The following is a 21,025-nucleotide window of genomic DNA, read 5'->3' as shown; positions in this document are numbered from 1 at the left end:
GCCCCGTTTGCTCTTTTTTTTTCAATATATTATATACAGTGACGGTCGTGTTCAGTCCACAAATGTGGTGTTCGTTGCTTTTAAGGTGAGATGCTTTAAAGTCGAGAAAGTCAAACAGTTGATTAGGCAATAAATGTTTAATTTATAACTTTACAAATTTTTGTTACAATAAGCAACCAGTGACACAATTTTCTCATTTTAAAGCTGCAGTGTGTAACTTTTATTTGTCTATAAATATCCGTTTCACACAAGCCACTACAAGAGGAGATGATACAATGCTGATTAAGCCGTTCGGCTCCTCTGACGCCTCGCTGTATTTTTCAGAATTTCTTGTTTTTGTATTTGGTGTCTTGGGGCGACATTCCCGCACTGACGCACAGGAAATGACGCATTCTACTCGTTTTACTTGACAACAAGAAGGGAGGGGAGAGAGAGCGCTGCTAGAAGCAACACGGCGGAGAACCCGAAGAAGACCAAGAGGTTCAGAAGTGGATCGCACTAAAAAGAAGATTACTGATTACTTTATTGTTTTCTTGGAAATGGTGCTATGCATGCATGTAATGTATTGTTAGCACCTTGGTGCTCGCCACATTGTGTAACGAGCAGTAGGTTACAGGGTGTGTAGCCCGTGTTGCTGTGTGCTGTGACGAGTAAATTTACAGATAGAAGCTCTGCATATATGTTGCGGATGGCTGGCTGTTGTTCCGGAGCTGGGACACATCGGAGCTGCAGCCGGTGGAAGCTCTCACTTTGACAACAATAGAGACGTATCGCATGCAGTTACATCGTTGTAATAACGCAGGAATCCTCTAGGGGGCGAGATAAGTTACGCACTACAGCTTTAAGAATCAAATAGGATTATTTGAACTCACTAATTCCCATAACTTTTTTTTTTTTGCTTGCAGGAACATTCCCAAAAGTTAATTTGGATTTTTTTTTTTGTGGTTCACCAGAAAAGTTTATCTGGTGTAAATCTGATTTTAGTTTTTTTGATGCATGTTTTGGTTCCCCGAACGTTCACCAAACATCTATAACATGATCACCTTTGGGCGACCTTTGCAGAACAATCTAGTTTGGTTGTATTAACATTCACTTTTATGCTGTGACCAACCTTTGGAAATCCTTATGATAACATTGTCTCCCTGTGTAAAGTTATGTCATACACTTCAAGTCACGTAAATCATAAATTACTCTGCGGAATAGATTAGGTTCAGATGTGTTCCTGCCTCCAATTCATTGGAATCTTTGAATTAACATCTTCTTTAGATTCAGCTGGTTTTGCTGCTGACTTCACACAGAGGGAGCAACATTACCAGTGTTTGTGATATTTAGGAGGAGCAAGTCTTAGCTGCAAAGACGATAACTCCCAGCGCATTACCCTCTACTGACACCAACCACAGACTCAGTTGAACACCTGAGACGAGGCACTGGCTATGCTGCTGAGAATAAAACTATTAACATGTAAATGTTATGTGATTACTGAATTTAGGTCCCAGACACATGGACGATGATGGAGGTTTCATACTGTTTGAGCTTTTCTTTAATTTTGAAAATAATTATGGGATGTCCCTCCTGCTATTATACCTGTCACAGTTCACCACTTCCTGTGGATCTATACCCACTAACTTGTATACGAGCTATGGACATCTGTTCCAACATGCACGAAAAGATAAAATCCTTTGGGCTATCAAATCTGAAGTTGCTGAGAGTGGAATTGACCACTAAAGAGTGCTGGTATTTTAAGTTGATTAATTTATTCTCCAAGTCCTTACTTGATAAGCTGATTAATGCATCTTTATCCTCCATTAGTTAGTTATCTTTTAAATGCTTTGTGCCATTATTGGCAAGTTTTAGGGATCCTTATGTCTATAAAATCTATCAAATATTTCCTGAAAATGTATTTGTGTATGCCTTGTTGTATTGATTGGATGTTATCAATATATTTGGCTAAATTATCTATATAATATCACTCACAATTCTGACTTCTGCCTCTCGACACGTGCAGTTTATCTGCGGATTAGTCTGGCTGGTGGATTAGCAGACAGGATTACTTCCACCGTAATGAATGACAAATTTACAGAGGTATCTAAACACATTTAAAAAAGGACCCTAGCAAGAGGTTCAGGCTTGATGCAGGAAGAAATAAGGAAGAGTCCAAAATTGTAAGCTTCTAGGAGAAAATAAACACTTACAAATAATTTCAAAACTGATAACAGGAGTCTCATGCTCATGGCAACTAAAAGCCTTCAAAAATGAGATTTTACTGTCTGAAAGCCAATCAGGTTATATCCACAAGACCTGTTTAATTTCTTTACACACCAAAACCTCGTTGACATTCATTTCCCCCTTTATTTCTGCAACAACACAGCTTTCTGTTCAGTGACAGGTGTGATGGATTGAGCCATGCTGTCAATGTGTGGCATGAAAAAGCACCAGCTGGATGTCAGGTTAGCGAAGAGCAGAAGGGTTAATCTAATCAAGCCCCAACTGAGTTGAGCCGGACTGACAGCAGCTAGTGGCACTAATATAGAGGAAGAGATAACAGATGACTTGCATTTTCTGCTCTTTTCAGGTGCAAAAAGTAACATATGGGGAGACACAACAGGAGGCAAAGGGCTGCAGAAAAGAGTGTTTCATTAAAATGTTGTCTGGGTCTGGTGCAGAAATGTCACTGAAAGGAAAATGAGAATAGAAACGAAGGAGGAGAAAATAAGTAATGCATATGAAATAGTAGATTAAGCTGCTTTAGTGTTGGGTGCTCTCCCCCTTTGCAGAGACTTAAAGGGGGGGAGGGGTTTTCAAGTGGTCAGAGAAACAACTCCTGCAGGGGTGTATTGTCTACCACCCATGGCCATGCAAAGAAAGCTGATTACACAGGACAGCATGTTGTATTGCTCTGCAGGGTTGCCCACAGTTAAGCACTGCATGTTACCATTTTGTCTGATGCCTCTTCCTGTAATTCCCACCTACAGAGCCTCGCATTTTTTCAGTGGAATGCCTTTGCTTCCTTTTTAGCTCTAAGAACTGAAGGCTGGAGCAGTTTGCTTATTTTCTGCATGATTCCAGATAAAGCAAAGCCTCCCTCTCCACCCTCTCAAAACGACTTGTCTATTATTAAAAGCTTTTAAATGGAGCAGTGTGTTGGCTGACTACCAAGTCCATTGCCTTGTTGCCAGGGAAACACATCCCCTCAGCTCTCTTTTTTTCTTCCTCCTCCCCAGAGGCTCATATTTCAAAACTGTCAGCAATCTCATGCACTCACAGTGCTGCCTTTCAGCTAAAAGCTTTTTGTGCTGCCAGTGGAGCAGAATGGAGGGCAAAAGAGAGCAGATGGGAGTGGTAAGAGGAGATGGGAGGGAAAATAAAGGGCCTCTCTCACCGTTGCCAGGACAACTTGATGTCACAGTGACATCATGCGGCATTAAAAGCTTTTAACCGGATTGCTCTCCTGCCTTAGGCCCCATTTTGAGTCCTCTTTCAGCTAGGCTAGGGGGAAGGGTACAGGCAGGGACGGTGGGGTGTTTTCTTTCCTGCATGAATCCCCTCTTTACTGCAGACTCAGTTCTTAGCACAGTAAAAGACTTTCAAATTCAACCTCTGAGGATCCCATCTCTGCAAACCCAGCCAGTGCAGGCCAAGAGAGCCATTTAAAAAATGGCAACAGAGGACAGTTTCAGCTACCTGATGCCAGGCCACAGTGAGAAACACAGACGGGCCCCGAACTGGACCGATGGTGAAATGAAAGCCCTTCTGTACGTGTGGGAGGAGTACCACCACGAACTGAAAATGAGCAAGAGGAACGCCAAGGTTTACGAGAAAATGTCCCAGAGATTTTTCCAGCTGACTGGAGAGCAGCGTTTCAAAGAAGAGATAAAGATGAAAATAACCAACATGTCTTTCCAGTACAGGCAAGTACTCCACATGCAAAGACATGACTCCAGATTCCAGCTGTTGCATTACCATAAAAATGTCTTTTTGTCCTCACAGGCGACTGAAAGCCACAGCCGGTGAAGGTGGTGAGGTGCCGGACTGGCCTTACTACAAGGCCATCGAAAAGATCCTCTCCAAGCCGCTGGAGAACGGCAGGGGGGACTCACTGGAGTTTCAGGCCTCAACTGCTGGCCCTTCCACATCCTCCCAGTCCACAGACCACCTTTTGTCCCAGTCAGAGGAGGGCGTGATGGGATTCCTGCCAGAGTACACAGGCTCCTCTGATGATATGGAGATAAAACAAGAGCTGGAGTCTTTGAGCTCTGACAGTGAGCACACGCACGGCTCCAGGTAACAGGAACAACACGAGACACAGGTCACATAAGTGTGTGTTTTTGGATCGCATTAGCCACATTAGCTCTTCCTCCACTGACATTTAGTCTTAAATGTATCATAAGAACCATGACTCTAAAATGCACACTATCAAGAAACATACTTACAAGAAAGGTTTTATTTATGTATACTTAAATGTTTATGTCATCAACATACCACATGATCATTTATATATATATATATAAATTCCAGTGACTATGAAAGGAAAATGTATTCCTCATTTCACTTAAAATCTGCACAATTCCTTTTAATACTAAGCTTCTATTTCTGTTTTCCAGCTCCCATCCTGTCTCAGCCAAGAGGAGGAAAACCACCAAGAATCTGTCGCTGAAGAGAAGGAAAATCAATATTTTGCATGCCATGCTGCAGCAACAGAAGAGGTCGAGCCGGGCAATAGAGGAGACATGCAGGGAGGTCCGTCGAGCCATGCATCAACAGAACCTGCTCCAGGTCCAGTGCCTGCAGCTGCAGGAGAGGATGATGAACCTTCTCGAGAAGATGATTCAGCCTCTCTCTGCCACGTCTGTGGCATGGGGTCAGAGTGGGGTCAAAGATCCAGGAAAACCTTGAAGTGTGGGGAGTTGTGAATGTGTGGGAGAAATTTTCCCTTCTGGTAGCCTTGCTAAAAGGCACGATAATGCATTTTTGTTTTGGATTGTACTTTAACAGTCAGCAAATTTTACGTTTTGCTGTGTTATAACTCTTACCAGTACATATATGATACCCATGTGCCCCAAAATATGCCTTTACCATTTTTACATATGCTTAAATATCATTACTAGAGACGAATCATCGTAATAACTGTAGAGCTAGTTGTTGCAACTTTAGCATCCACGGCAACTTAGGCTCTTGTATGAGTTTTTAGTTTTAGTACTAGCTGTATCAAATCTTTCTTGATAACATGTCAAGTATCCCATTAAAATCACTGTGGGAACAACAGCCTTGTGGAATCTTGTGAAATCATTTTTCAGTGTGCCAAGTTAATTGCATGTTAGAAGGGTTCTGTGCAAAAATAAAGCAAGCTGAGCATCATGAGCCAGGAATTTAAGGCAATAATCCCTACTGTTATTAAAGCCATTGAAAAGCAGCTGCCAGAATATGGCTCCAGAACCAACATGGACTGGTTCAGATGTCGAGGAAAAGGAATTTTTTTACATGCTATTTTTAATTCTGGCAAGATTATATTGAACTTTTTTGTCAGACACAATAGTTTCTGACCTTGAATTCACAATGTAACAAAGACTAAAAAAGACATGATGGATTGTGACTGCAATGAGAAGTCTATTGTATACATGAACACTTAATCATGTGTATATGTATATGTGTGTGTGTATTGAAGATTATATATCTTAAAAATGGCAAACACATCATTTATTTTTCTAAGACTGCAAGCATGCAAGGAAATATGCCATTCTCTATGTTTCAAAATGATGTTTAATGTTTTGGCTGAAGTGTGATCCTCTGTGGTACTTACTGAAATACAAAACACAGAAGGTGATAGAGCTGGAATGTTAAGGACATTGCCTTTCAGTCTGTTTTAAGAGGATTTGGATAAATGAGAGCCTATAGTAGCTCTATCACAAACCTTTACGAGTTCAATGATAGTCCATCCTTTACCATTACCATACAAAGCAGCTCTGCTTTTTACTCCCCACGGCACCACATTATGAGACCTACACACGAATAATAAATAAAGCACAATGCTTTTGACTTACAGCATTCCTTTTGTCACATGACATACTAAATGACTGGTATCCCTCCCTTTTTCTTTTGAAAACCTGTGAACTCCACTGCACATGTGTAGTAAACCCAACCGTTGCAGCCCTTTGACCACCTGTTTACACCTACATCTGTGGCATTAGTGTGTGGAAAAGACCTGGGGAGACCCACGTGAAAGATAAACGTGGGATACAACTAAAACATGGTCTATGGGTAAGACTTAACCCTTTGCATTTATTAAATGTAACATTATTAAGAAGTTACTATTTTTCTGCATTGTGTATCATACATTTTAACGAGCTACTTCGAGACAAGTTTTCGGGAATATAACGTAATTTAATGTAACGTAATAATTAATGTAATCCAACGTCTGAGTTTCTTGGTGGAATTGATAAAGAAAATGTTCTGGCTTTCAAATTTGATTTACTTAAGCGCAAAATAAAGGCTACCAACTGCCATCGGCATCAGCCAATAGCCTCATCCCAATCGTTTGAATATTGAACATGACAGGCGTGGTGATTGGCCAAAGGGAGACGTCACGTGCTTCAGGGACGTTACGCTGTCATGGATACAATGAAAGACGCTTTGTGATTTCCACGGTTTGTGAATGGAGGGAGGTGGTGCCGTAGTGAGTTGCCACATGGACTGTGTTGCCATATGGACTAACGGCATATGACAAAAAAAGTTATAATTAATGTGAAAACAAACAAAAAAAAAAGACTTTTAAAGTAAAGAAAATGTAAACGCGTGGAGTTTTATCACGAAGAACGTAACATTGTGGGAGTTTTCCGGAAGTTTCCGACGCTTAACAGGTAAACGGACGATTATTGTGTTGGTAGTATAAGCGTCAAAGTTATATGGCTTTTTTATTCGAATGTTTGAATTATCGTAGACAAGAGTGAAGAAGCAGCTACGTTTCGTTAGGTGTTTCCAGCGTTGAAAACATTGGCGAGTTGTGAGTTGAGTATTGGAACATTTAAAAACTGCGGTTGTGGTTAAATGTTGCTGAGTAGGGAGCCAGCTGGCACTTTGTTTTGGGGGAACGGGTGGAGGGGTGAATGAGTAGTATACAAGCTGTGAACACGAACGCGGCCTCTTTATTATCTTTGACACATAATTGGTAAAATAAGATTGATGTCAACTTTAGTATTTGGTTTGTTGAGCAAGTGAGAGTAAAATTGAGCTAGAATAACACACTCCCGTTAAGTATGTAGTGATTCTGATTTTGATGAATGGCCTCAATAAATGCATTCATTACTAGAACTAAAAGTTTCTGATCTTTAATGATAATTCTTCAATATTCTTTGTGCAAATTTGATACACTGCAAACTATTGCTTTTGAAATGTGACATTTTTTTTCTTTTTTCCCCTCACTTTGCAACTGCAGGATGACAACAACACACTAGTGTTGGCAATCTGCAAATGTTTCACTTCCCACACGGTGGATCTCACAGCGCTCTGCAACCAAAATGAGAATACAAGGGCAGCCTGAGGGCGCAAGGAGGCGTCTGGATTTGAATGTCGCTGGGGAGCTCAGGGGCGTGGAGATCATCCGTGGTCGTGCAGGATATGGCTTTACTATTTCAGGTCAGAGGCCGTGTCTGTTGAGTGGTATCATGAAGGGGAGCCCTGCTAACCTGGTGGGGCTTAGGCAAGGAGATCGCATCATGGCCATCAATGAAACTGATGTGTCCGCTGCATCGCATGAGACTGTAGTTCAGCTGATTGGCAGCTGCAAAGGACCCTTGCGTTTGGTGGTGCAGACAGAAGGTCGATCAATGGAAAACCCCATTCTTAGTGATGCAAATTTTGGATTTGCTCAGAAAAAGGGTATCTTCCAAAAACAAGGTGTTCTCCGCACGATATCTGTTGATTCAAGCAAGCCCCCTTTAAATAATAGTTATGCTATCGCATCTAAGCAGAGGCCAGTTTCAGAGCCTGATATGTCACAGTGGGCACAACAGTGGAGTGTTTTATCTGAGCGACCAAAGGCGGAAATGACCACACTGAGGGACACAGATTCTGTTTTTACAGACACGGAGGAAGCTGGTCCAGAATGGACCATTTTAAACATGACTTTGGTGGTGGGCTACCTGAGCACCACAGAACTGATTTTAAACACTGCTGATTCAGAGGATGAAAGTTTAAAAGTCATACGGGAGCGGATCCGACAGCTGGGCACAGAGCAGGATACCCACACTCTGGTGATGATGAAGATCACGTTTGATTGCATTCGACTGTGTGACGATGCGGGAGCTGTTTTAGCCGCGTTCCCCGCGGAGAACCTTGTCTTAGGAGCTGTGTGCGCTGAAGACCCACGCTTCTTTTGCCTGGTCACCACGGCACATGTTATTAATGGCCGTGTACCAGAGGATGGTCCTCTGCGGGCCTCCTGCCATGTATTTTTTATTGACCCAGAGCTAGGGAATCATGACGACCACATTGGGATTGCTGGCCGCTTTGGCTTTGACTGCACTCCAGATCCGGATGCCTTGGGCTGCCTGGAATTCCCTCCGACTCCTCAAGATGTCCTTCACTTTGTAACAGTCCTATACGGTGACATGGGGGAGGCAGTAGAAAGGCTTAGAGTCAAACTTGATTCTGAGGCTCAGCAGCAAGCAAAGGAGAACGATAGTGCCAGCAAACAAGGCAGTTCCAGCAGCCAAGTGGACAGTGGTATTGGAAATGCTTCTCCCCCTGAAGAGAGAGCGGACAGGGATTTCCCTTCTGAAATCCAAAACCATCTCAGGGCCCACCTCCCCAGCTGTCCATGGGATTATCCTCCGGCTGAAGACCTCACCCCAATAAAAGTCTCCAAGAACTGCCAAGTATTTCATCCAGAGAACGCCACCAGCACACATTCCCTTTCAGAGTCTCTACCTGGCCCAGATTCTCTCACCAGTTTTTATGGAGGTCCTCCACCCAGGCTAGAATTCCATTTTAAGCCCCCACCTCCTCTTCTACCTTTGGATAAAAAAACTAACTTTTTCGGAGACCCTCTCAGAGGTAGCCAAAGATGGTTCTCAAAGCCAAAGTGGTCTAAAGTCCTAAGTAGTGACTCTGTTCCTGGAGAGACATCAGCCAATAACTATTCCTCCAACATTAGCATTAGGGCCAGCACAAATGACCTCCCCCCTCCAGTAAGCTACATGCCAGATGCCCATTCACTAGAAGTTATGATGCTGCCTCCAAAGGAGGACTGGACCAAAAGGTTTCTTGAACAGAGACAGAAACAGCGGACAGATGGCAGCAATAAAAATGTAAGTAAGACACTTCTTTTCTCTTTCAAAGCAGGAATCTGAAGCCCGAAATGGTGGCTGTGGACATGTGTGTATTTCACCTGCTGATGTGCCAACAAACTGTTTTTCGTCTGTTACTTTCAGAGGCCTGAATGGAATTAAATCGAGCCATAATCAGTCATTGGCTTGAATTGGATAGTACATTTGAAGTGCTCTGATTTGTTTTGATTTGGTGCTATATAAATTAAACTGAATGTTCAAATAAAGCAGTTTTTAAGGAGATATGTCTGAGTGTTAGTTCATTCACAATGTCACTCATAAACATGGGTATTTTGAGGCAGAAACTAGAATTATTTTTGGTGTTGGTCTCTTCTTTCACCACAAGATGTCCCTATGCATCCATGCAGTCTCAGAAAGAGTTATTCGTGTGTGCGTACAGTATTTTCTGTCACACAGCCACACCGAGGACTCCCAGTTAGTCAGCATGTTGGCGAGTATGTTTGTAAATCAAGGGTTCACACCGGGTGTGTTGGATAAAGTTTGGCCTCAAAATCTTCATTTTTTTTTAGTTCCCATTTGCTGCATTCATCCTTTTTCTCTGTTTCTGAGGAAGAGTTGGATTTGTGCGTTTGTCCCCCAGCTTGCTTTAGATCAGAAAGAAGACAATCTTGGACAGGAAGCCAGGCAAATTACAGGGTAAAGCCCATGTCATGCAGTGGTAATTATCTGCAATTCTTAAACTCTAGTTTAAACATTTAGCTCAACCTCTCCAATCATAAGAATACGGAAGGCTGAAATGGTCAAAAATGTGATTATATTTTATAGTGGTTTTCATTCAGCTGTGAAAATAGCACTCAGGATATGTGGATGCAAACGATTTAGCTGAGAAATCTGACTAATTTAAGGGGATTTACTCATACTTCATGAGCAGCTCTGTCATCTGTGTCAAGTTCAAACAAATCTAAAGTTTTTTGTGTGTAAGTGTGTAGTTTAAGTAGTTAATTGCATGTGACTGACACAGTATTTTGATATATAGTATATCTCATATGCACTTTTTCATATATGACTTAGGGTTAGGGTAATGGTTTGCTTGTGTTTCCTAATCTGCCCTATTTTTACTATAATAGGGATCCAGGTTTTGGGGTATTGGAGTTGTTCGTGCCTCCAAACGCCGGTCTGCCAAACGGCTCAGCCTGGCAAGATCACTGGATGATCTGGAGGTAGGCATCGAGTTATTTTACCCACCTGTACTTTTCTGTCCACGCGAGTTTGGAATTTTTTGAAACCTGTTGAAATCTTCGTCTTTGTTCATTCTGCCTTTATTCGGCTTTTTTTTTTTTTTTTTTCACATAGACTCCCTCTTAGTTTTCTGGCCTTCTCTTTCTGTTAAGTTTGTATGCAAAGAAGTTGGTTAGCTTCATTAATGTAGACATTCAGATGAACCATCCCCCTTTTTCTCTCTGCTTCACTTTCAGCTCTTTTCTAACCTTTCATTTCCGTTGCCTTGAACTCTGTGTTTGCTGCTAACTTGTGGCAAGGAGTGGCTCACAAAGTGGTCTTTGTGTGAGCCAGAGGCATGGACCTGTTTGTTTGGTCTTGCTAATGAGCACTGCTGCACTGCTGAAAATCGTGCCCACATTCTCTCATATTAATGTCACCGGGGAACTCTCTTTTTCCAATTGTCTGTACATGCACACATTACTCACGCACACTAATTCCTATTCAAACACACACACAGTTCCTTCATGTAGTGATTGCTTTGAACATACAGGAACGCAGTCTAAAACAAACACAATGGGTGCATACTGCGTTGTACATCGATGCATTAGTCACACACCCCCATACCACACATATTAGTCAGCGTGGAGGACCACAAATCTGCTCGTCAGGTTTCACCCAAAACACCTTAAATACTGCGGTTGGCAGAGAGCTCCAGTTTCTGAGCACATCTGCCCCAGATGTTATGAAAAGTAGCTGCAGCTTTCTTTCGTTGTTTTCATTCGTTATCCACAGTGCATGTTCATGCTGTAAGAAAACAGTTTGAGCTGCCTTTTTGTGATCAGTTACAAACCTTTAACAAGCATGGATATCACATTACCATTTGTTTTTGTCTGCCCACTGACATTTGACCATATTAGCTACTGTGGTTTCCCAGAAACAGCCAATGACTTTGCATCAATCAATAGTGAAATTACCTCCGAGTTTATGATCACCTCTGCAATTTATGTAGTGCTTTTCTAATCATTTTCCCCTCTCCCTGTTAAGTTGCCATACTCTGCTGTACAAAAGAACTTTGGTTGTGTGAAGAGCTGGATGTTTTCCTCTCTGTTTTCATTGTGATCTGTATCTTACGCTGTTAGTTTGCTTTGTTACACAATGTTTGGTACGTGCGAGATCCAAACTTCCCACCTGTCTTATCGGGACTTGTGCTATAGCACAGACAGTACTAACCCACGGTATAAATAAATAGCCATGATGGCATCACTTTGAACATATGAAGTTGGTAGAATTGTATTTAGCGTCAGTTTGTTCTGGAAAGTATAAAACGAATGTTAAGTTATCTGCTGAAGCGGTCACTGCAAACATAGCTGCCTGCTCTTTGTGTTTGCACGGAGGCACTTTGACTCCGGTTGTTGAGAGGGTGGAGAAAAGAGACATTTCTATAGAGAATTTCCCAAAATGGTTCCAACGCTAGACTTCAGTTCATCCCCGTTTAATCCTGGAATTTTGAGACTGCTCTTGAGATCTGAAAGAAAGAATAAAACAAATGAACCCTATTAATAACATAATGTTGTTGTTGTTTTTTAAGAAATACATGCAGGACATGTCCTTGCCAAAACATTTCACAGTTAGTGGCCTCTGTGGACTATCGAGTTAGAAATTTGGAAGTGGGTGGCCATCAGGCTTTTTCCATGGTCAGTGGTGTGTGTCACAGTGGCCAGCGCAAGGATGACCAAAAAGGCTCTGGCATAAAGCTGTTGCAACCAACCCTGAATATACATATAATCTGTTGGCTTTTAATGTGTGCCTTTCTAGTTCAGTAGAGGGTGCAAACAGCTGTATAATTCTGTGTTTGTGTCTGTTGTGATTCATTTTCCTTAGATCAGCTCTGTCAGATCCCTTTATGTTTGGGCATGTCAGAGAATGTGCGGCTTTCTACCTCCTTGTCCTGTTACCTTACAGAGCTTGTCAAAGCCCTCCTTAAAATGCCCCCACATCCCACGGCACTGCTCACCCACGATGAGTCGATTTCTTTCTGATCACAGACTCTCTGTTTGTTGTTCCAAACAGATGCTTTTCTCCTGTGAAGCTCGGCAGATAACAGCATGTTCAGCTATGCAGAGACGACACCATTAGTAGGTTGCTGTGCCTGTGTTCACGGCGACTCTGTCTTCTAAGGTGTTGCTGCATGTGAAGGAAGCATCTGTTAATGTGAGCCGTTAGCTAAGGCACACTGTTGTATTCAGGCGTACCCCCAAGTCCCTGCTGGGAGATATTTGGGGCACCTCTTTTAGTCCATGAGCGTGAAGTTTCTTCTCTCCTTTTTAGATGCGGAGACATTAGCAGGTCTTGTTTGCAAGCCTGCGGGTAACAGATCTATCCTGTGGGCGTAGCAAAAACCAAGAGAAGGCATAAAGACACAGAGACGGCGAGGGAGGTAAATAGAGACGGAAAGAGGAGGAATTCACAGCAAAGAGGGAGGGAGGATGGTAGGGAGGGAGAGGAACCGGCAGCAGAGGAAGAGAGAGGGAGCTTTTGAACTCCCAGTAGCTGTCAGGATTTTTCGGCTCCTCTGCATGCGCTCTCCTCCCCCGTTCAGCTCTGTCTCTGCGCTGCAAACAGAGACTCGCACACAGCTTAGATCCAGCGGATGGGCTCTTCTACACACACCGGCCGTGAGGAACAGCGCTGAAGACGAGCCAAACACACACACACACAGCGCCATACATGGAGCAAACTTTAACTCTTAACTCTGTAAGTCCAAAACCTCGAGGTCTTCGTTGTTTCATCTGTCTTCACTTCTCTGTCTGATAGCATCTTCATGTTTCACACTTTTTCCTTCTTTGGGCTCTTATAGCTGCTGTTGTAGCCTTTGCGCAGTGTACAGTGGTTAGCTTGTGTGGTCTGTCAGAGGAATGTTTTGACCAGCGCCAGCTGAACTCCCATGTGCTGTATGACACACTGCAGAGACTGCTGGATGAAGCAAAATGTGGTCCTGCTTCTTCATCAGGATGCACGCTGACTTTGAATTAGATGTCACGCTAAGAGTTTTGTGAAGTGACCATGCTCATTCTTATTAACTGCACGGGCCTTTGAATGAAGTGCGCTCTGTTGCTCTTGCCCCGAGAAATGATCCTTTTCACAGTCGGTGGGCGATATGTGGAAGTTCAATTTAGTGTGAAGGACATCGAGATGCGAGGTTGTTGCTGTCAAACAAAATAAAATCTGCCGTAAACGTTCAGTGACATATTGTATTCTGAGGGGATCGTGTTACAGCCACAGTTTAGTTTGAGCTTGAAATAGTTGCCTGTGGTTTTACCTTACCCTTGTTTGCTTTGTGTAGGCATGTCTCCCCTGTGATTCAGCACCCTTCTTAATCTCTTTTTCTCTCAGCACGCTCTGGTTGGGGAAAAAAAAAAAAAAATCCTCAGCTTTCAGAGCTTTGTTGTTCATACATTAACCTGCTGTAGCATAAGAGATGCATGTGGCTCCTCAGATCTATGGGAATAATGTGCAGTATTTGCAAGCAGTTATCAAGTTGGATTTCTATGATTATGGCTATTATAATGGTTACAAAGATTAGATCCCAAACTTGATTTCAGCAATTTCCTCTTTCGTTTTTGATATGAAAATTTGAGAAGATGAGCAAGGATATCGCATTCCTGGGGATTAGGGACAGAGACACGACACACTTTTATCTCCCTGACATCACATGGTCCGCTCTGTAGAGTGGGTGGACAGTTGTGCTCGTGAAAAGTGTCCTAAGGCTAGCATTATAGGAGGCAAAGACTAAGCAGCCTGACAGTTTCTAAATGTCTTCACAATGATTCCTCTTTTTCTTTCCTACTCCCACAAGATGTTTTATTACAATTACATATGCTGGCCTCTCCAGACCCACCAACTGGAAAAACAGTAAGACAACACAGGTTGAGTAGAAGGTCTTTAACTGTCCAGCTGCTCAGGGTATGAATGTGAGACAGCCAATAACCAGATGACCAGATGTGGCTGTGGTTGCTGAGCGTGCTGTTTGACCAAACTGTAACCACGGAAAATACCCACTGCCTCGCTATCTCTGGACAGAGATGCACTGCAGCTCCACTCTTGGCTACTGTCACACCAATGCTATGACATCATCTATCGACATTTGGGATTATGGTATAGTTTTTAGTTCACCGCAGACCTTTTCATTCTCCCCTGATGATTTGCTGTCCTTGAACCAGTACTTCAGCTTCTGGAAATGACTCACTCTCTGTTTACCTTCTTCACTAGAACTATTATATTTCTCTGCTTCATTGAGGGAGAATTTTCTGCCAGGGGTGTGAAGGTTACTCAACAAGGAACGGCTTTGGAGCTGCCAAGATCTTTTATCACTTCTCTGGTAACAGTTCAAACTTGTCTGGTATACAGGGGACTACTCGACGCGTTCAGCTTTTTTTTTTACCCAACACCTGTAGCTCAGATAACGCTGGAGCGTTTTTGCTTCATGTTCTGGCTTGAGGGAACTTGCAGGCTGAACTTGCAGGCTGAATGCAGTTTGTATCTTTCTGGCCTTGTGTTAGACGAAGAATCTGCCAAACTAGGCCAAGGTCTTGCCTGCTTCATCCTGTGGAAGTCATAAATATTGATCGTTGAAGCAGCCAGCTGGCAGCAACTATGGCTGCCTTAACACAAACTTTCCCTTGTGGTCTATTTTTATAACATCTTTACCTTGTGGAAAAAGTTTTTCTGTTAGATGATTTTTCTAATTTATATGCTGCTTTAGTTTTTTTTGGTGTTTTTTAAATGCTAAGAATATTTTTTTGTGCCTGTGCCATGTATTGTGTTGCCCTGACATGCAGTTATACATTGTTCAATTGTTAGTTTACATTTGGCAGGCATCACACTTTGCCCTAAACTTTTCAAACATGCATTTAAATACAATGCCCTCATCCAGTAAGAATGAATGCAGATCGCCTCTTTTCCATCTTATTCCAATGGCTCGTGTTCCCTGCACAAACACAGGATAGGACAGTTTGATGTGAGGTCAGCAGGTCTCGCACAGCATGTAAACATCTATGGCACTTCTTGTTACTGGCATCATACAATGCGGCCCTTTAAATTTCCGAGATGCGGATACAGCTTTATGTCACGCTCTTATCAAAACACAATAAATGTGCCCAGATTCATCAAAACACTGCATTCAAAGCTTTCCTTTAGTTCAGTGGAAAATTGGGGGGACTCGCAGAGCTAATTATAAGTGTCGGGTTTCAGGTTGGAAAGTCCACTTCTGCTGGGGTTTTCTTTTCTTTTTTTTTTATGGAAAAGAAAAAGAGCAGAAGGAGGGTGTGGTGGCATCTTATGTGGTTTATCCACCTCGAGCCCTCCAGGCTCATGAGAGCGCAGTCCTTTCTCTGCGATGATAAATTGCAGTGGGAGGGGTCGTCACTGGTTCTTGTTTCCCCCTGAAGTTATTCTATTTGTGTAGTGGCGTTCAACCGTGCCTTGTGGATCAAATGTTTCTGACTCGTTTTATAGGTTATATTTCCACCAACCAGCACATCTGCAACTTGCAGGGATTCTGTTGTGTTGCTTCATAACAACAAATGGAATTAGACTGGTGTTTTCAGAGCACGAGTCTTATGCCATGGGCAAAGTTCACACTTATTAAGATTAAAACCTGCATTGTTATGAAATCTGTGATATTCTAATTTTGGTTGAAGTATAAGATCACGACAAGTGGCGAACGCACACCAAAAGCAGTGCACCAACCATGATAATGCCAGTTTAATCCAGACAAGAATGGGGATGTATCCATCTGCTGTGGCTAAAACCTGTTGGAGCTGGAGAACAGGCAGTAGATTAGTGCCGATCGGAAGGATTAAGAGATGAAACAAACTGTGACGATGGCCTCTTTTTGCATGCAAATCACACATGCAACTCTTTGAACTACTCATTTGTTCACCGAAGTGATTACACTTAAAAATCACTTCCACACAAGTCTGGACTGTTTACATGAGCAGGTGTCATGACCTGAATGCAACACGTGTATACCTGGCTTCATCGTGTGTCTGGTAGAGGATCCTTATCCGTTTATAAGAACACTTATTAGCTCAAGGGCTTTTCAACTAAACTCTTCAGAGATCACCATCAAATTAAAATGTTCAGTCTAAATTTATACAGTGTTTCTTCCTTCAATCTAACAGATTGAAATGATGCTCGATTTACACACGTTTGGAGAGAGCAAAATCTCTTTTTCTGTTATTTGTCAAAGAATTCTTCTACATTTATGTGTGTGAAGCCAGGTATCTAGAAAAGACTGTATAAATTGAGTTTTTAAAGTAAAAACAAAAGTCAACTGGTTTCAAAACCTTTATTAGCTTAGACATTACTGTAATGAGCCCAACAACAGGTTGTTCAGATGTAATGTGCATATGAAATGTTTTGTCACACTTTAAGCCTTTGATCTGTGGATTAAATCTAAAGGGACGTTAAGTTATGTTAAGTTTGTTCGTGTTGTTTACCATTCTTCACCCCGTACCACGCTGACATCATTAAATCCTTGCTAATGTGATGGAGTCTCTAGCAAATTTGTTATGACTGCCAAGACTTCCCTCAGTGAAAACACTGGATCCAACTCCTCAGCCCTTAAGTCAAACATGAGGGTATCTGTCTACACGAAAATTGTCAGAAGGGTTTCATAATTCCCCAAATCAGACTATCTCTCTCTCTCCTCCACACTCCTCGCATGGTTTGGAAAGAAATGTGTCTTCCATCTTATCAGCTGCCGCACCCTCACCCTCCCTCCCTCAAAAGGAAGTTGCCTCCATGCAAGGCTCTTTCTTGATGTTATTTTCAGGGAATAGTTTGTCGTCTGCCACAGATAGCAGGGCTAGATTATTTTCAGTCTTAGGTCAAGATTGCCTTGTGGAGGACTTGGCATGCAATTAGTCTTGTGACAAGTGGCAGTTATTGATGCCATGAAGCCTGTCTCGAATCGTTTCCTGAATCAGTTAGACCAAGTAGAGGCTCCGCTTCCTCTCTGTTTCTTCACTTAGATTCACCAAAGCAAGGAATACAATAAGTTATTTTGCTGGAGTCAGTTGGTTGGAAGATTTCTTAAGCACTTTGTGCTCTTTTTTGTGCTCCTATGTTCTTCCCTGGCTGCTGCGAGATTTCTACCTCGTGAAGGTCAAAGGGCAAGAGCAGACCTGGAGGGCTGAAGTAGGTTGTTCTGTGTGTCCTGAGATTTATGTGGCCATGGTTATTGATGACTCAGCTCAGCACCGAAAATAGCTTCTAATTACAGCGTGACAGATTTTTATCTTCACATGAAAGCGTTCACATTCTGCCTTTGTGTATTGCTGTTCTGCACTACATCCCAAAGTACACAGACGGAATATTACGCTCAAACTTTCCTGGAGCTCCACAAGCTGCATCGGTGCAACAATAAAGTCTTTCAGCTGTGACTTTGGCCTATCAAAGGCATATTCATGAATTAAATGAATGAATTAGGCAAAGATAACATTGTCTCTTTTTCTGTTAGTACATAAAGTGCTGAAAATCCAATCGGAAGTTGAGCAATATGTGGAAATCCACTTCTATCTCTTCTTTAGGTCCCAGCATGCATCAGATGAAGTGCTGATCAGAACATCTGAGACTATGTTCAGACGAAAAAAGCAGAGTTTTTTCTCTCAAGACTGCTCCATTAATGCAGTGCGAGCAAAGAAAAGGCATCGTCGTATCACATAAATACAAGTTGAAATTCTTGGTTCTTATGTTGGAAGTGCTTTGCCAATCGCAATCGCAACGATTTTGTGAACTAAAAATGAAGCTCTTTGTGAGGCATTAAGTGGCAACAGACACCGCAATTTCTAGATCAATGCAGAGCTTGAAAGGTAATCTTTATGTTTAGGGGTTTTAGTCCATATTCTCATCGTATCCAAATCATTGGTTACAAGTAGGTTTTATAGCATACTGAGACTGTCTGTCCCTCAGTGCATGCATCCTTCCTCCTTCTTCTAACGTGTTTACATACATCAACTCACACCAGTCCTGAGGTCAACAAGATTGCACTCTCCAAACTGTAAACGCAGCCATGCACACGCCAGATAAACATCTAATTTCCAAGCTGATAGACCGTGGTCAAATCTAATGAAACAGGGGAAATGTACCATGAAAACAAGGCTGTTAATCTCTCTTTACAGCTGAATTCAGTTCAGAGAAATCTGTCTCATTTGCAATGAGCCACCTGTGCTGTAAGAGTGATCGTTGATCTATAAACAGTCGATATACTGATTGCAGAAAAATGTGGAGGCACAGCCCTACAGCAGAGAGACGGGCTGATGCCAGAAATAAAAAGAAAAAACACACTTCTTCTTCTGGTACATGGGCTTAATTGCATGCAGAAAACACAAGCTGACACGACTACCATTTGGAGTGCAAGAATGGCACTCTGTGACAGCAGATAATAAGGCTCAGAGTTCAGCTCATGGCCTACCAAACTTTTATTTAGACTAAACTAAATTCACGTGTTCTCAGTTTAAACTGACTGTGTATTTCTTCTCTCTTTGAGAAAGTTCCCCGACTGGATACAAATGAAGGGGGTTTTGTGGACCAGTGTGGTTTTCAAATAGCGAGCATGTGTTTCTGTGGGGGGAAATAAATGGGGGTTAATTCTTCTGATTCTTTTATGCCAATGTGGCAGAGGCTGTATGTATTGTCAGACAGGTTGCCATGGCAACAGCTGCAAAGTAAGGAAATCTTTCTTTCCTCCTTCGCACTCTCTGCTCCTGATCTGCTTTTCCTTTTCTGTCCAGTACCTTGTCAGATCTCTTCCTCCTACTCGCTCCCTCTCTTTCTCTTTCTCCAACTTGTACAGACTTGGTTTTGCGGAGATTTGGGTGGGGAATGTTCAGGTATGCGTTTCCACACACAAACACACACACACACATATTCTGTCTGTGTGCTGCTGGTGTAGCAGACCAGGGAACAATGAGTCTCAAAAAGAGACTTTCCTTCAAAAGGACCTGGAACTTCAACACTGTAAGTAAACAGTGGCTGAGCAGCTGAGCCTCTTCTTCCTCTTCATTGTGAAACGAGGAGACTCCTTTTGTTCAGTCAGCTGTTTTTCTCATTATTTTCCGTCTTTGACGCGAGTCTCTCTCCCACTCAGAACAGCTGTTTGAAACGGCTGGGACTCGCTGCTCGTTTGTTTGCGGGGTGCTCGAATCCAACTTGACTCGTGTAAAAGTTTAGAAGAAGTTCTATGTTTCGGAGTGCGGTAAAGTGCTCGGTTGTGTCTCAACCCAATCTTTTGAGGATAGAGACGTGTCGAAACAAGCCTCAAAGACAAAAGGACTTACTTTTAAAACCTTTGAGAAAAATGTTAATTAGTGCATTGAATAGCTGTGTGAATGTACTCTGTCTTTCAACTGATGTAGCTGTGACCAGTGTTTACATTAGTTGTGGTCTCTCACCACAGATCATCTCAGTGTGATTATCTACAATCCTACAGTATGTGTTGAGATGTCAGACTGTATGATGTGTGGTATGTACCACAGTCTTCCAACTGAAGACCAAATCATGCGCTGTTCAAAGCCACCAAACTGACTTTGACTTCAGTCGTGATTCTGTCCATTTGGTTGACAGCCTGAGGTGGGCATCTTTCAAGGGGATACAAGCTGGGAAATGGGATGTTAGCAATTTAGCCTTGTATAATGGGAAACCTGGAGGGCCTGTGGTGCTGCAGAGCCACCCACAGTGGACCGTTTGTTAGCTAAGGCGTCAGCAGAGGAAGGGAGTGTAAGGACAGGGGGTGATGGTCCACATGGCTCATCAATTCAGCCTCATTGTTGAGGACTTGGAAGCAAGGAAGCAATCACTAATTAAAAAGAACACACTGCTGTGCAGCTTCATACATAAAATTATGACATCCCACTTTATGTATATTTGCAAACTCGCTAGCTGGCCAGTGAACATAAACAAGACAACATTTGCTGTTTTTAGTCTCTTAAGTATGAGGATTTTCCACTTTTGTTTTACATTTAAACTAAATATACAGTTTGGGGAAGTTGTTTAAGCTCAAGACATGCCACTCATCAGCATAACTCTTTCTGGTATGAGTATGGGCTAAACAATGAGATACTGCATGTGTCAAGGCAGCATGATTAAGTGTAACTCTCCCACTCTTCTTTGAATAACCTCTGCTCTTACATAAAGTGGCTATTTCTCATATTCGTCATCCATATAGTTTCAGTACTAAGCGTAGTCTTGACCCCTGAAGCACTGACGCCACAGTTAAAAGGTCACTTCATAATTATTTCAGTCTTCAACCTGGAGACTAAGTTTTGTTAGTTCAAAACCAAAATTGACGTCATATTGTGTGACATGTTGTCTGCCTTGTTCTCTAGAATGAACTGCACTTGTATTTAAGGTTTGAGGTTGGGCTGTTTTTAGACCCAAAGGGACAAACCGATGGAGTGGGTGTTCTCTCTTGTCTCCCTCTTCTGTTTTGACTTGATGTTGGTCCTCCTGCTCCCCACCCA

General features: G+C 42.4%; 2 protein-coding genes across 3 annotated transcripts in view; both read left to right on the top strand.

Annotated features, from left to right (window-relative positions):
- The first annotated feature begins 3,316 nt into the window (after positions 1–3,316).
- On the top strand, positions 3,317–5,196 carry msantd1 (Myb/SANT-like DNA-binding domain containing 1). The gene is made up of 3 exons (XM_072376394.1): positions 3,317–3,908; positions 3,988–4,281; positions 4,602–5,196. The coding sequence occupies exons 1-3, from the start codon at positions 3,655–3,657 to the stop codon at positions 4,891–4,893; spliced, it is 840 nt and encodes a 279-aa protein (XP_072232495.1). The 5' UTR covers positions 3,317–3,654; the 3' UTR covers positions 4,894–5,196.
- Positions 5,197–6,779: 1,583 nt separating this feature from the next.
- Positions 6,780–21,025, top strand: part of LOC140281440 (regulator of G-protein signaling 12-like) — a 32,010-nt gene continuing 17,764 nt past the window's right edge. The window contains exons 1-3 of one of the 2 annotated variants that reach the window (XM_072375870.1): positions 6,780–6,854; positions 7,430–9,302; positions 10,409–10,501. In XM_072375870.1, the coding sequence (XP_072231971.1) occupies positions 7,512–9,302; positions 10,409–10,501 (1,884 nt within the window). In that variant the 5' untranslated portion in view covers positions 6,780–6,854; positions 7,430–7,511. Of the gene's footprint in view, positions 6,855–7,429; positions 9,303–10,408; positions 10,502–12,918; positions 13,257–21,025 lie in introns of those variants that run through there. The other variant, XM_072375871.1, reaches the window with a different exon arrangement.

The sequence above is a fragment of the Leuresthes tenuis genome, unplaced genomic scaffold (genome assembly GCF_036924035.1).
Source record: "Leuresthes tenuis unplaced genomic scaffold, fLeuTen1.0.hap1 SCAF_22, whole genome shotgun sequence".
Taxonomy (NCBI): Eukaryota; Metazoa; Chordata; class Actinopteri; order Atheriniformes; family Atherinopsidae; genus Leuresthes; species Leuresthes tenuis.
This window is presented reverse-complemented; position numbering and strand designations above follow the sequence as displayed.

Excerpts from the sequence above, each read along its gene's own strand:
- msantd1 (XM_072376394.1), top strand. The coding sequence starts at position 3,655 with ATGGCAACAGAGGACAGTTTCAGCTACCTGATGCCAGGCCACAGTGAG. Across the intron at positions 3,909-3,987 it reads AACATGTCTTTCCAGTACAG|GCGACTGAAAGCCACAGCCG; the intron begins GCAAGTACTCCA and ends TTGTCCTCACAG. Across the intron at positions 4,282-4,601 it reads GAGCACACGCACGGCTCCAG|CTCCCATCCTGTCTCAGCCA; the intron begins GTAACAGGAACA and ends TCTGTTTTCCAG.